The following is a 16892-nucleotide window of genomic DNA, read 5'->3' on the forward strand; positions in this document are numbered from 1 at the left end:
TTGTCTGGAATCGAATTATTTCAATCAATTTTTTGATGCTGAAAATGGGAAAATATTAAAAAAATTCCATCACTAAGTTTTTTCACATTTTGTTGTTTTTTGTTCTATCTATAAATGTTATGTTACTATAAAGGGTCATTTTGTAAAGCTGTTGTTTAAATAAACAATCATAATTGTTTTTATATATGAAAATGCAAGAAGTTGATATTCTGAATTAAAATAATCTATGATAAAGGATTTATGACAAAGAAGTTAAAAGCAGTAATAAATCTATAACATATCAATCTGTTTATACAGCCACTTTGGTGTTACTGTGTGTCTGCCTTGCCGCTGTACAGTAAAGTAATTTACATCCACAGCTGGCCAAAATTACTTAACTATTGTAATCTAATCTTTTTCAATGGACATTATATTTCATCTGCTTTAAAACTATCCTGATCTAATGATTCTGGTTCCCGTTAAAGCCCATCATGGTAAGTAATGGGGGGGGGGGATGGCGGCGACCGGAATCGTCACAAGGTGTCTTCCCCTACAGGGGTTGGGATGATCTAATGATTCACATTTTATGACAGGTTTTCTTTTTAGATACCAGTTTTCATTTGACTTATTGTTTACGTTTCACAGTAAACTTATTTATTTGATTAGCAGTGCAGACAGACAAGAAAATATTTCATGAAAAAAGCAATTACATTTAATTATAAATAATTCTATTTTACTATGAACAAATTATTTATTTTTGATTACTTAAATACTAAACATACATCATAAACACATTTATATAATTATTCCTACATAAAATTACTGCAATAAACCAACATATAAACAAGTAAACAAAAATACAAAATGGTTTTCAAAAAATTTCCTTTTAAATGAAGGCTTAATGTAATAAAAGTACAGGATTCAAAACAATAATAAAAATATTATGGACTAATTAATATATATTGCTTCAAAAGTTCAGAATTCCCCTATTCAGAATTCATGACATCACTTTCACTCTCCTCTTCTTCATCCCTTGAATATCTTCTTTCAACTCCTTTGCCATTTTCATCCTTATTTCATCATCATTTACTGTTGTAATCTCTCCCAAATGAACGAGATTTGGTGCTCCTAGCAGTAGAATTTCTTTGTTTCTTTGCTAAACAGCTTTGCTTCTTTTCTTTGGTATTTTTCTTGGGCAACTCAAGAAGGGGTCTGAACTGAGAAATAGCCTATTTAAAATGTCACTATTACACTTTTCCCTCAAAAACGTTGTGGAGAACATTAATCTACATTACCGAAAGTGTTTATTTCTCGTTTCTTGTAAAATAATTTTGCAGTTTTTTTTATTAGATGTGCATCTACTCCTGTTATATGAGCAGCCATTTCTGGAGCCAGAAAAAAGTCGCCTTGACTGTTACCATCATTTGTGATACCAAAGCCCTGGTTTGGGATGTCTACTGGAAGACTCATTTCCTGTTTGAAGCTAGCTTGAATTTTATTTTTTGAATTTGTTACCGTTTCATTTTCTTCTTAAGTTTTAGCTTGTTTTTTTTTTATAGAAATGTTATACCCTAAATGCAGCAATGATTCAAAAAATTGAATTCTTTCCTGTAAAAATTGACAGACCAAATTTCAAATAATTAGGATTGTCTTCGTGAACTGCTTCCAATTTATTGAAATCTTTTGATTTCTTCTCACAAATGTAACACCTCATTGTTTATGATGTGACTATGGCTGCATTACAGACTTTCCTGTCTACCATAGTTGGTTTCAGTACACGTTTTATTTTAATTATAACACTGATCGGAGAGTTACATGAAAGTTGCAGTGGCACAAAAGAACTTTGAAAAATATTACTATCACTGTCACCACTAACTTGACATTTCAATCCTTTCAAATGGAACTAATTTTTACATTAACTGTTAAATTGCCTGTACTATACATTAACTATACTATGCAAGTACAAAATTCATTACAGTTTTAGGAAATATGGCAATTTTCTAGCTCCGTTTTTACAAAATGGCAGCTGTATGCAGAAAATGTTTTTCTGAAAAGTTACTAAGACAAGGATCTTTTCAATACAAACACCATGGGCCGACAAGCCCTGGCAGGTTTTCAAAAACCTTTCATTCTTAAAAAATTAAAAGTATGTTAAAAACTGCATAATTTCTTTCTTGGTAATAAATATTTAATTTTTTAATTTAAAAAATATTCTAAAACTAATTATTGGAAATAAATTTACCTTTTAATCCCTTAATGCAAAATTTTAAGTCAATCGCCCAACTTGTATTTTCAAAAATAATAACTCAACATGAAACAACGAACAATAGAAAATAAGCGGCTTGCTTCGATGCTTTCTCATGTCTGAATTAAAAATCAATTAGCATTAACCAGAGATGAATCGTGCATCTGAAACTGCAACTTTGTGATGCAATAGACTTTTAGCTACTGGAATATGTCAGTTTTACCAGTGTTTTGGCAAGTTTAATTTTTTTTACTTTTGGCCAGCTGTTTCATACAAATACTCCATTGTTCGCTGCCACCATCTGCTATTCTAGACAAAAAATTAAGTTTAGTACCTTTTTTACAACTGTGGTGTGCATTTGTGCTATTAGTTACTGACAACTTCATTCATTTAACTCATATTATAATTTTTTTTTAAATATATTACAATTTTTTTATATTTAAAGGTTTTTATTAAATTAAATTCCAGTGGCATCAAGAGGCTAAGTCAATGTGCCTGACTCTTTTTGATACATTTGTGGAAAGTAGAGTAAAAAACAACAAAGAAACATTATAGAATTCTTAAAAAAAAATTTCCACATTTTATTGTGAAATTAGAAGACCAAGGCAAATCTTAGGCTCCTTGTAAGATTTGTTCAATGTGTGTTGAAGAGCTTCGCCAGTGGTCACAAATAGAAAAATAATCTTTCTGTTTTGGAGTGTCTATGATTTAAAGAAAACCAACCAATCATAGTGATGATTGTTACTTTTGTTCATGTATAATACAGGGATTCAGTTTAAAAAATAAAAGGGCATTTTTACTCAAACCTTCAATCAGCAATACATCCTGTGCCATGGACCAGAAATAACTGTTTCTTTGCCACTAGATAAGTTAGATATATGTGATTGAAGAACTAGTTTCACAGTCCTGTGCTAGTGAATTGGATGATGAGAATGACAATTATTATCATGGAAGTGATGAACCAAATTTCTTAAAGCAATCCAAATTAAATAATTTGGTGAGAGGAAGGTATATTCGATGACAATTTTGTCATCAAATATACCTTCCTGAGAACTTCGGTGAACTTTTAGGCTGAAGGTTGAAGAAAAAATGTTTGATAGTTCCTGGGCATTACTTTTTACTGGTTCAGGAACAGAGATAAAGACTGTTCAATATTTTTTACAGGAAGATGCATTAGTTTATTGTAATGACATACCTGGACTTGTGGAACAATTTCAAATTGACTACAAGGCATGAATGGAGACTATTTATTGATTCATTAAAAAGGCGTCTTAAGAGGTTATACCAAATATCCATCTTTTTTTTTGTGTTAGCGGGATAGTAGTGATAGAAAGCAGCACTGTAATAAAAAAGAATGGCCACCAAGACAAACCTTAAAAGTTGGTAGGAAAAACATTGAAAGAGAAAGTTTAGTAGAGCCAAGCAAACTTTTGCTTCCTCTGTTACATATTAAACTAGGGTTAATGAAGGGGATTAAAAAAAACTGAGAGTATTTCAAGTATCTTTGCAATGAATTTCCAGGTCAGAAACAAAGATGAAGCAGGGCATTTTTGTGGATCGGGTATAAGGAAGTTTATGAAAAATGAAATATTTGAATCTAAAATGAAGGAAGCAAAAAATAAGCTTGGAAAGCCTTCACAGTTACAAAGTTTCTAGACAACAAAAAAGATGAAGATTATAAAAATATTGTTCAAAATATGTTATAAAAATTCAAAAATTCGGGCTGTAAAATGAGCCTTTTTAATTACATTTTAAAAATTCGTGCCTCGACTACTTTTCCAAAAATCTTGGTGCAGTAAGTGAAGAGCAGGAGGAAAGAATCCACCAAGAAGACATGAAAGAGCTGGAGAGGAGATGCCAAGGGAGACGGAGATGGAACGTGAGCATGATAGCTGACTACTGGATGTTAAAAAGTGATAACTCACTGCAACACCACAGAAGAAAAAGCAGTGCCATTATCTGCATTTATACAAATGTTGCATTATACTGGAAGGTTAAAGAAAGACACAAATCTTAGAATAGTTGTGTTCATAATTTCTTTTTCATATCTGACTTCTTTTTTGATGTGAAATAGACAATGAAATAAGTAAGAATTTAGGAGTAGTAGTATTTGGGATTTGCTTAATTATTATCTCTAATAAGACATTTTTTAAACCTATGTAACAGTGCCATATGTAACAGGATCGCCAGGCAGGTGCACAGTAGTTTTCATCCCACTGAACTCAAACTGCTATTCTGCCAGCTGCAGAAGATGCTTGTATGAAGAGCAGCAGTTGATCCAGCGCCCAAAGTATTTCTTGTACTCAAGGCAGAAATAATAAAGAATAAGAATAGATATTTGGTAGAGGAGCCCACTAGACTGGTCTAATGGCTAACTCGTCATCGCAAATCAGCTGATTTCGAAGTGGAGAGTTCTAAGGTTCAAATCCTAGTAAACAAAGTTACTTTTATACAAATTTGAATTCTAGATTATGGATACCGGTGTTCTTTGGTAGTTGGGTTTCATTTAACCACACTTCTCAGTGGTGGTCAACCTGAGACTGTGCAAGACAGTTCATTCATATTCATACATATCATTCTCACTCATCCTCTGAAGTAATACCTTATGGTGGTTCCAGGCTGAACAGAAAAAGAGAGATATTTGGTAGAGCAAGAGGAAGATCAACGCGTAAAGGGACTGCCTCTGATCAGAGTAGTTTACCGTTTTGCCCAGAACTAAATCAAATACATTACTATGACTCTTATTCCTCTCTATTCTTTTAACGAGAAACGTCTTTAAAAGCACACCAGAACAGAAATTTGTAGCGTAATGAAAAGGTCTATATCGTCCTGCCTTAATAACTCGCTAACTATTAGTCTCAGAGATGTAAATGAGATGATATTTTATAACTTACATCGTCAGCTCAACGATACGACTTTGAGTTTGCGTCACTGGCGGGGAGGGATCACAGCGCAGATCGGCCAAAACTGGCGCTCTCGCTCATTTCCATTCAGTGTAGCTCACGACTTAGCGGTGATTCGTGTGTTTGTGTTTAGATTTTGTCGAGATAGATCGATTTAAGTAATAATAAGTGTATTTTGGGCAATATTTATGTGTAAAAAAGTACAAAAATTCAATATGTCAGCTTCAGCTCGTGCAAAAGCCAGTCGGAAATATAAATTACGCATATCGTTGGAAAGGGAGTTTATGGACCACGTCCAATGTCTGGTGGCGAGCGAGCGAGACTGTTTCGGGAGCGTCGCAAAGCTGGCACAGCGCGCCCAGTAAACGACGGACGCTTACAGCGCGAGTACCTCTACCGCTGCTTATTATCTCTTATGTCTCTTACTTCTCATATCACTGACCAGTGTTGAACAAAATTGTCGTCAAATATTAGTCAAAATAAATATCATGTACCATTTAATGCCTGTTTTATGTTAAAATTAAATTTAGTACGCAGTCAATATCTCGTTTTTATTTCAATCCAATACACTAAAAGAGACTCACTGACATACAGACCGACCAATGTATCTGTAGAGTTGGTCAAATGAAGAACTAAAATTCTCCATTGGAGACTTTCAGTTTTGTTCAAAAAATATGATGGTGGCTCTCCCATTAACTCCACAGATAAGTTATTCGGTCTCTGGCTCGAAGGACTTCATCCATGGTCTGTAACGTTCAATCTTAAACCAACGGCCGTTCGCGCCGACACAGCCCCACCCGATTTTCTGCATTGACATGGTTATGATGTGCGAGTATTGTTAGAGTAATTATTCCTGGGAAACTTCAATTAAAGTAAGGCAGACTAGTTTTGAAATTGGTTTGCATCTTTTTAACGTCTTACAGATGTATAAGAAAAAATTCCTTTTTTTTGGTATTGTACTGCCTAAGAACGTACGTGTGAGGATTCAAATTACCCGCTTGTCAGATCTCAGCACTTATTCGCAATGCCTTTGTAATTTATCCCCTTAGGAGTTATTAATTAGCTTTAATTTTATTTACTAAAGAAACCATTAGGAATAACCATGTAAAATTTTGTATCCCTGTCTGGGAAATAGAAGAATTACTGAATGTGAAATTGTCCTACATATGTTTTCATTTATTTATAAATATATATATTTCTTTGTGAGAAAGCACTAATTTTTATTTAATTTTCTTTATTACTTATGATTATGAAATCACAATGTGATGTTACAAGATTATTAAAAAAAGTTCTTTGTATAAATCTAGTTAAAATTCAATTACTTTTTGTTATTCAAATTATTTTTGTAAAATGTAGGAGTGAAAAATCTTCATCAGAGTAACTGAGTTCTTGGTCAAACTTTATAAAATTATTTAAATGGTTATAGGTTTCAAATTTTATTTTTAGTTTTCCATTTCTTGAATTTCATAAAATCTACTGTCTTCAAAAGCTTTAACAGCTACAAAATATAATGTTTATTTGGTGAAATTTTTCATTACATTTTAATTGTTCTCGTACCCTCAATAAATCACTTTTGACAGTTTTTCTATTTCACATGTTATAATCTGAATTTTATTCATATATTGTTTTATATTTATTATATTATTTAATTTATTTTTTTAAATAAAGTAATTAGTGTTTTTTACTGCCTTCTACGAAGTAAAGAAAGTATTGTGATAGCAAAAAATTTCGGTTTTCAGATTTAAACAGAAATAACAATTTTGACCATCCCTGAATCCATTTTGACCAGTTTCAGCGTGACGTCTGTACGAACCTCGCATAACTCAAAAGCGATTAGCAGTAGGATGAGAAATGTTGGATTTAGTACTGTTGTAACATCTAATTGTGCACCTCCCCTTTTGTTTGCAATCACTGAACCAAAAGTGTCCAAAAAAGCCCATAATCCAAAACAATTTGGATTTTGGACTTTTTCTAAACTGCAGTAATAAGCCCCGATTGAGAGCTTTTCAACGATGTATCATAAGTGGTACTTATTTTAATTGGTTCCAGAGTTAATTAATGAGATATTTGGATCTTACAAGGGGAAGGCACATCGGTTTGAATCCAACTTCATTTCTGACTTTTTTTTAAAATTTAAATATATTGATTTATTAATAATTATTAACCTCTGGTTGTAAAAAAAATTACAATAAATAATAATTCAAAAACAATAGAAAAAAATCAGAAATTATTAGTGAAATAAAATTTTATGAACTTTTAAAAATTTGTATATATAATTTAATAGGCGTACAAGGAAGTAATGTAGTGTCCACATCAGATTTGGTGAAATATCTTTTTATTTAATATTAATTGTAAATTATAATTTAGAATTGTATTTTTTTTATTTATGCATTTGTTTCAGTCTACTTTATAATAAATATCGCTATGAAATTTAGTAACCTGTTTCATATTTGTTTTTATTTCATTGATGGTTACATCATAATAATTTAAAAAAACATAGTATTAGATAGATATAAGACTTACATTTATTTAAAGAATAATAAAGGAACTTTTACTCTAATCTGTTATTTCAAGTAAGATTTGATATATTGATTTATATTGATAGATTTTATATAAATATTTGATATTAATAAAAACTAATATTTTAGCAGTTGTGTAACTGTCCACTTTATTAAAGAATTGGAGGATCGTATCTCACTTTCAAATGAAATAAGTTTAAATGAAGTGCAGCAAAAATGTGTATATGCAATTAAATAGGCATACAAGAAAGTGCTGTCCGCATCAGATTTTTTCTTTTCTGAGTATGATGCAGGCTGTGTTAGTTATGATTATAATAAGACTTTCCATTATTTTTATAATATATAGCAGTAATGATTCTTTATTGATACATTGTAAATTTTAGTTATAATTCATTATATTTTATCTTCTGCAGGGGTGTTGGCTATTACGAACATGGTAATGAACAAAAGGAATCTATACTTGAGATTCTTCGTAGAACTGCTGAGCAGTGTGATTATTTACATGGCTTCCTAATGTTCTTCTCCTTAGGTGGAGGTACAGGATCCGGCCTTGGAAGCAATGTTTTGTCATTATTGGAAGACAATTTTGATTCAGTTGATAGGTATGAGACAAGCTATAAGAGTTAAACTCATTGAGTTTTCATTATATGAGTTGTTGGTTATATGATGGTTATATGAGTATATGACCCAAGTGTAGCATGGAGAAGAATACTCATCCCTACTGAAAAATTTGCTGTGATTAAAAAATCATAGATGTTTTCAGTCTATTAGTTATTAACAATTTTCTCTGCATCTTTGTTTTCTGAAGGTGTTAATTAAGGAGTTTGTAAAAATTTTTTTTTATTTTTACATATTTTTGTACTTAAAAGATTAAATCAGTAATTTTTATTTATATTAAGGTTAAGTAACATCATATCACACTAGAAAAAAATCCTGCCTCCAAAAATTGAAAATGGTTAATGAGCTTGAAGCATTTTCTTGAGACATTTATACAGTTCATAACTTAACATAACAGTTCTCTCGCTTCTTCACTGACTTTAGCAATATGTACTACCAGCTGGTTAACATCTGTTTAATAAATCTTAGATTATATTAAATCTAATCACTAATAAATTGTAATTTTGTTACAGTGTAATCATGTAGAGAAATATTTAAAACGTTTTTTTATCTTAAAGGATATCCATGAAGCATTGCAATCCTGGGATTGTTTCAAGTAATATATTTCAAAGCTTTATATTTTAATGTGTTCTTTTCTTGAATGTTATGTTTTATTGAATTACTACCAACAAACGTTTTATATTACTGATGTAATTAGAAGCTTAAAGTCTGTCCCAATCTGTCCATCCAAATTACATGTGACATAAATCTCATAGAAATATAAAAAAATAATTTATGTCAAATTAATTTGCACTGTTTAAGTTAGTTTTATTAAAAAAAAAGAAAAGTAAAGTATTTGTGTTTGAGTATGATGATCAAAATAGTTAGTTCCTTTATTTATAAATATTATATGTGAAAATTTGTGTTATAACACGTAATTGATGGGGTTTTTTTTGTGAGAAGACATAAGTTTTGTAAATTTTATAGAAGTCTTAATACTTCTTTTACTGCATTAGGAAAACATAATAATGTTAATATTTTTTGCTGTTTTTACTGTTAAAAGTATTTTTTTCTAATAAATTAACAATATCAATAGTGCATGTTATAAAAGATGATACTGGTCTTTTGACCACATATCTTATTAATGCATAGTTATAAAAACATCATTTTGTATCCATCACTAGTTTTTTCTGAATTCTGTACAATGCACCTTGTACACATTACAGCCTTTAACACTTTAATAAAGAAAATTTTGTCCCATTTATCAAACAATTTGTGACCATGCAGCAAACACAGTTTTGTGTATAAAAAATTTTTCTTTAAATAAGTTTACTTTGAATATTTACCAGAAAATTAGTGCATGTACTGATCAGTCTTGAAATGCAAGGTGATAAATACTTTCAAGTAATTAAAAAATTGTTATTCTATTCCCAAGAAATTTGATAGAATAGTTTGAACACTAATCCTTAAATTAATTAAGCAATAAAGAAAATATGGAAGGAATTTTAACTGGCACTGTAAATCATTTAAAAGATTACTACCCTTAGAGAGATCACATTTCTATTCATTCTATTAGTGTTTGGAGTGCAGAACAGTTTTATTTTATTTTAGGTTGAATTTAAAAAATGCATTTTTATCCTAAATTTTTTAATGGTAAACAGGCATACATTTTTGTGTAAAAATGTGTTTATATATATATATTTTTTTTGTCTTTTTTTTTGTCTTCAGTCATTTGAATGGTTTGATGCAGCTCTCCAAGATTCCCTATCTAGTGCTAGTCGTTTCATTTCAGTATACCCTCTACATCCTACATCCCTAACAATTTGTTAGGGATATATATATATATATATATATATATATATATACATTTGTCAATAAATAAAAATATCCATTTTAATTTTTCTTTTTTTTTAATAAATTTCTTAATATTACTCTACTTTATTTATGAATTACAGGTTGGTAACATGTGTTCATCCAGGACCATTCAGTGATGTTATTACAAGCCCATACAATATTGCTTTCACACTTCGAAAACTGACTGAACATGCTAGTTGTGTTTTTCCAGTTGATAACAAGGTATACAGATAGTTCTTTATTTTGTTTATTTAAAAAATTGTAGTTGAAATAATGTAAAATTGAGTTTTCTTTTTTTGTTTTTACATTTTGTTTTGTTACATGCTAACATAACACTTTTACTGCATTTAAATATTATCATTTACTTTTAGACTTCATCTTGATTAGTTAAATACCGTAATTGTCTGATATTGTGTACAAATTAAATTTGCTGGCTAGAATAAATGGAATGGTGCTGGAAAATTCTTATGATTTTGGTTTTTGAATTTTTATTTTGTACTAGTTTTGATTCACTTGATTAGTTTAAAAAGTTTTACAGTAAAAGTAGTTAACATTTCAAGCAAGAAAGTTATTTAGAAGAAATTTTTTTTAAAGAATGTATCTAAGATCATTAATTTACAGTTTGCTTACAAAAAACTGGATGAACAGAATGATTGTAGTATTTGTATTCTTAAGTGAAAACCTGGTTTTCTGTGCTGCTTTTTTAAGATATACGTATTTTTTATTTATTCTTTTCATAGGTATGTGTTAAAATTTTATTAACAAGGTTTACTTTAACACTTTGGTATAGCATATTTTCCAATAATCAGAAAATTTGATTTTTATTATACTTATTTGATTTTACATATTTGTGTAAAATATAAATATCAAATACGTATTATACGTATTTGATTTTTATTACACTTGTGTAGTACTTCATTTCATCTATTTGGTGTACATTGAATTCTGTATTCCATGTTCAGTATAAGGTAAATTAATTAGTTATACAAAAGTAATCTTTAATAATGAAAAAAGTAAATAACTTATAGAATTGTTTGACACATCACTGAATACAGTGTACCTTCAAGTTTATTCTCACCTAACACATTAATTACTGATGTTCTCACTAGGTGGCACGCACGAATGAGTAATTCCATCAGTCATGAAGGAGTTGTATACCGGTGCAGAGCGTGCTTAGTGTAGTTGGTATCATGAATCCAAATCGGCTACTACTGTTCAAAGACAATTCATGACTAAATATTGCAAGCAGTTGCCTCAAAGATAGTCTGTTATTGCATGATAGAATTATTTCATTGAAACAGGTTGTGTGTCACATAGGATGCCAGATCAGGGTAAACCTTCAGTTTCTGAAGCGGCAATCGAACAAGTGTGGCAAATTCATCCAGGTAAATCAACAGGATGCACCAGCTCAGAATTGGATATTCCTAGGGCTACAGTATAGAGGGTACTGCATAATGGACTGTCACAAATTGTTACACAAATTTAAACACTACAAATTGTAACTGATACAAGCTTTGAGTGAAGGTGATAAAGAAAAATGAACTTAGTTTTGTGTGAACATGTTAAACAAAATTGAGACTGAAGATAATTATCATATCTTAATAAAATTGTGTTTAGCAACGAAGCAACCTTTCATACCAGTGGTAAAGTGAATCAATATTATGTTCAGATGTGGGGTGAGCAGAATCCATATCACACAATTGAACATGTATGGACTCGCCTTAGGTAAATGTTTTTGTACTGTAAGCTGTCACAAAATTTATGATCCTTTCTTTTTTGCAGAGTCAACTGTAACTGGTATATTGCATCTGGACATACTTGAACATTATCTAATGCTACAATTACAATGGGATATGGGCACAGAATTCATTTTCCAGCAAGATAGCATGCCACCACATGTATCATTTTGCAGTTGTCATGTATCTCAATAGCAAAGAGCCGACTTGGATTGGACATAGTGGAACAATTTGCTAGCCACCATAATCACCTGATTTAACTCCAATAAACTTTTCTGTATAGGGTTACATTAAAGACAGCATTTATTCCTCCACTTCCAGGAAATATTGACAAGCTGTGGCACCAAATAACACAAACATTTGCCACCTTAGATCAAGACATGCTTCATAGGATTTGGTAGGAAATTGATTACAAATGGAACATCTGCTGTGATACATAAGAGTCTACGGCTAGTCATGGTGAAGTGTACATGTGTTGATTTTGTGCTCTGGTAAGTTATTGAAATAGCGGTTTTTTTTTTTTTTTAATTGGGTTTTCGATAGTTTTACAGGCTTGTGCCGAGTGCGGGCGTTAAGTTGAGACTTTTTTTATTAAAATCGGCTGGTCAGTTTGGGACTTATTAAGTGTTGAACTTTTGAAGTGTGTGGCGATGAGGTCAAAGACCTGTGTTAAAGTTTAAGTACAGTGTTTGAGGCAGAAGTACTGTTTTTTTTTTTATATATGAACACGTAGATTTAAGTATGAGAAAAAAACTTTTATTAATATTATTTTGCTGTTTTGATTTTCATAAGTGCGTTATTAGGACTTAGAACTTTTGGTAGCGTAGTGGCCTACTTTTTTGTCAGAAGGTTTACCGACTTGGTTTTGGTGGGCTTTAATTATATCCCTTAAGAAATTATTGAAGAAAATATATAGGTTTATAGAGGAAAACCTTTATTAAATGGAAAAAACAGCTTTTTTTGATTTTAAGTTTTAGAACAGATTATTTTTTTAAAGTTTTTTTGGGGCGTAAGGCCTGTTTTTTTTTTATTGTATTGCGTTTTCCTCATTATTATTAGGAATATTTGCTAATGACTTTTTTTGATGTGTTTAATAATAAATTAGTCAAGAGCTTTTTTTGAGAGGCACGTGGTGACCTACTTACCTACGTGCTAGGTTTTGATTTTTGTTTTGTAAGACCTATGTTTTACATCAGAATTGTATAATACTCGTTATTTTGAGACTTTTTGTCCTGAGGTTATATAATGTTGGACTGGAAATAAACCAGCTATTTAGACTTAAAGGCGTGTATTAGCACTTGGTTGATTTTTTTTTTTTTGGACAGTTCTTATTATTATTAAGAAATTCTCTTAGACAATTTTTTTATGTTTGATGGAAATAAGCTTGTTATATACGACTGTAGTTATAAAATGTACTTAGCTTTTCGAAGGGAAAAAAAACTTTTTTTTGGGAGTAAGGCTTAATTTTTTGTGAAGGTTGGACTGTTCCCTATCAGATTAAGACTTTTTTTGGAGGACTTTTTTTATTTTATTAAAATTAAAGTCTTTATGAGAGTGTGATGTTGTGCATTTTTGAGTTAGTTTTTTTGGTGTATTTTTATGACTATTTTTTTTAGGCGTTAGGCCTGAGATTATTTGGCTATATGGACAGTCTTAGAATTTTTGTTAAGGACTTTTTTGTGTTTATTAGAATTAAGGCCGTTTTGAGTTTTGAAGAAGGCAAGTTGGGCTTAGTTTTTTCTTTTAAAAAAAAAAAAAACAGAAGGAAAACTTTATGGTTGTAAGACCTAAATTTCAGTATATTATTGGACAAATTATATTGTACCTTGATTTTGGTTTAAGGATTTGGATTGATATTATTATGAATAAGCATGATATTAATGCTTAATAACAGTTAGAAATGTTGTTGTTGATTAAGATTTAATCATTGTGCTTTTTTTTGTGTGTTTTATTTTGTTTTGGAATTATTTTTGAAACTGGTTTGGCTGAACCTAATGCCAAAGTTTTTGTTTCTGGGTCACGTGTACTTGGGTCCAGGATATCCGATAAATAACAGAGAGCCGGTCGATGAGGATGACCGCATCACGCTGCGGCATGACATTGATATGATAAAGTGGCTACTGCAAAAGAGGTGCGTCGAGCCGATCATGTGGCAATAAAGGAGTTTGCAAGGGATGCGGTCTCCAATAGAAATTGGCATAGTACCGCCCGGGCAGCAATTCTCTCAGTCAAGTAAGCGGCGGAGTCGCTATTGGGGATGCAATACCCCAGAGTAGGTGGCAAAGGACGTTATGTGGTAAATTACATTGACATGGTTGAAAAGAACCGTAGGCGGGCCTTTGCTGCCCTCAAAGAGGAAGAGGCTAGAATTGATGAGGCTAGGGGATATCAATCTAGACGGCGTTCGGGCACTGCTAGTGCTCTGTCGGAGTTTGTCTGCAGATTTATTGAGGATGCCCATCGTTACCAGGAGAGTAAAAGGCGCATGAAGGACCAGGAGTATGAAAGATACTTGGACGAATGTGCTTGCATGATAGAGAGGTAATTTTTCCCAAATTGAGAGGGACTTTGAGAGATTTAAGTTCACTCAAAGACTTGAAACGATTAAGAAGAAAGAGAAAAAGAGAGCACTGGAGGAGAAGATGTGTCATCAGCTGGAAGGCTGGGGGATGTATTTAGATACAAAAGATGAGCCAGTTGTGGTGGAAGAAGTAAAGGATAAGGCAGCAACTGGGTTGCAGCCAGTGATAGAAAAAAGGGATCCTTCAGTCTTAGCAGACTTTCCTGAGGCTAGAGACCAAAAGGACAGTGTCAAGGCTATTCTGACGACTGTTAGGCAGATTGGTAAGAAGGTGGCTGCCGCACTGTTGGAGTCCCTTGAGAGATCTGATGAAGAGGCTCAGCAGACGGCTGAGCCCCTTCAAGCCAAGTGGGTGTGGTCCACTCTTTGGAGAAGGCCACAGTGGACTTCGATGTGGTTTCATCAACATCTGAAGCTTTTGAGGCGGAGTCCAGTTTGAGTGATGGATTCCAGCTGGTGTCCAGTAAAAAGAACAAACAAAACAGTTCTCTGTCTTATAGGGATGCCCTTGCTTACAATACTCCCATGAGATTTGGCCAGGGTATCGACGGCCTGGAGCATTGTCATCTGGCTATCTCCAAATGGGAGTAGATAGAGACAAGAGTGGAGGTAGCATTGAGGAACTGGAGGCTATGTTGTGGACAATGCCTGAGGACCTGGAGCGAGTGAGGTCATGCATTCATGCTCGGCAAGGTATGTGGTAGGGAGGAGCTTCAGTCGATGATACAGGAAGAGATTAGTAAGGTGTCATCTTTGGCTCAAGTGACTGAAGGTGTTGAGAAGGGAAAGAGCTATGCCGGCGAGGTGGAGATGCCGGCATAGACAGCGTTGTCAGGAAGGTCTTGGTGAAGAATCATATGGTTGCTTGTGAAAGAGTGGCAAGGAACATAGGACTGGAATGACCAACGAGTCTGCCTGCTATTGAGAAGTGGAGATGAAAGAGGAAGGAGGCTGAACTGGATGAGTGGAAGGAGCAGCCTATTTTGGGCAGTGGTGTGGGGAATTTCAAGGGTAACTCGGTCGGTAACTGCTGGTTGCAGAGACAGGCATTGCACCAGGAGAAGAAATTAACCTCCTAAGGATACGGAGTAATGTGTTTCCTATGAGGAAGTATCTGCACCGGATTGATCCCGGTGTGGAGAAAACTTATAGGAGTTACTTCATGAAGGATAAGTTGTTGGGGCATGTGTTGGGCGAGTGCCCTACAGGAAGAGGAGTCAAGATTTTTCAGCACGATCATGTGGTCGATACAATTGAAAAATGAGCCCTGGAAATGGGGTGTGCAGTGGTGTGAGAACAACTATTTCAGATGGGGGTGGATATTCTGAGGCCTGACCTGGTCATCAAAACACCAGGGAAGGCCCTCATTGTTGATGTCACCATCTGTCTTGAGCAGGGTGATTTGCTGAAGGAGGTTGCTCAAGAGAAGAGGGAAAAATATCAACGTATTGTGGAGGCAGTTAAGAGAGATATGAGTGTGCGGGATGCTCTGGTGCTTTCAGTAGTTGTCGGCATGAGAGGAGGTCTGATTAATGAAACTCTGAAGAACTTGCGTACCCTTAGTTTGGGCAGGTTGAAGGATGTGGAAGATATTGTGTTAGGAGTGTTGAGAGCTTCCATTGTAATCACACGAGCTCACATGGATTGTGGATAAATGAAGATAAGTAATAGTGGTTGGATGGTGGATTAGGAGACCCATTTACCAGCACTGTGACAGAAAAGCTGGTACCATGATGGTACGGGGCACCACACTACTCCCTGCTAGTGTGCCCTACCATTTGGCGTTGGACTCGTGGGGTTAGTGGTTGATATGGCAACAGACAGCCTTGGGGTGGAGTGCAGTTGGGGCCCTTGTTTGACAAGGGTGGCTTCTGTGTGATGATGCCTTGGGGACTCTGGAGCTGGACGCTAGATAAGATGGATTGGATGATTGGGAGTTGTAGACTGATTAATTCAACCCTCATCTGAGGGGAAGTATGTTAAAGGGACTAAAACACCCATTTCGGGGCATTGTAGGCTAATGCCAACATCTAAATAGCCATTTTGAACATTTGTAAATGAAACTCTTGAAGATATACTATATTCATTGTTGTATCAAACATTTCTGTAAGTTACTTTTTTCGATATTAACAGTCACTTTCCTATAACTATTTTAGAAATTCTCTGTATATTAAATTTATCTGCCATATTAGCCATATTTCTTCTCCATTAAGTACATAAATTATTACCTTACAAACATGGACTTACAGAATTGATGTTAGAAGGAAAAGATAAAAATAATTGCTTTGCTAATAGAATTGTAAAAATAATTAAGTTTTTAAAAATATGCTTCTGAGAAGTATTTTTTTATTGTTTTCTACAACACAGAACTTATCATCAAAAATTTAACTCTTAATATTAATTAATGCATTCCTGAATGCAGTGAATACTTTTTACAAGGAAACATGTATTCTTCATTCCTCTTTCTTAGATTAAAAT

At 33.1% G+C, this 16892-nt stretch overlaps 1 protein-coding gene across 2 annotated transcripts in view; it reads left to right on the plus strand.

The window, feature by feature from the left end:
- The window catches only part of LOC142322130 (tubulin epsilon chain-like), an 81146-nt gene that overhangs the window by 44858 nt on the left and 19396 nt on the right, over positions 1-16892 (plus strand). For both annotated transcript variants that reach the window (XM_075360847.1, XM_075360846.1), the window contains exons 4-5: positions 8060-8248; positions 10199-10319. In XM_075360847.1, the coding sequence (XP_075216962.1) occupies positions 8060-8248; positions 10199-10319 (310 nt within the window). The remainder of the gene's footprint in view (positions 1-8059; positions 8249-10198; positions 10320-16892) is intronic.

This window comes from Lycorma delicatula, chromosome 3, assembly GCF_047948215.1.
Source record: "Lycorma delicatula isolate Av1 chromosome 3, ASM4794821v1, whole genome shotgun sequence".
NCBI lineage: Eukaryota > Metazoa > Arthropoda > Insecta > Hemiptera > Fulgoridae > Lycorma > Lycorma delicatula.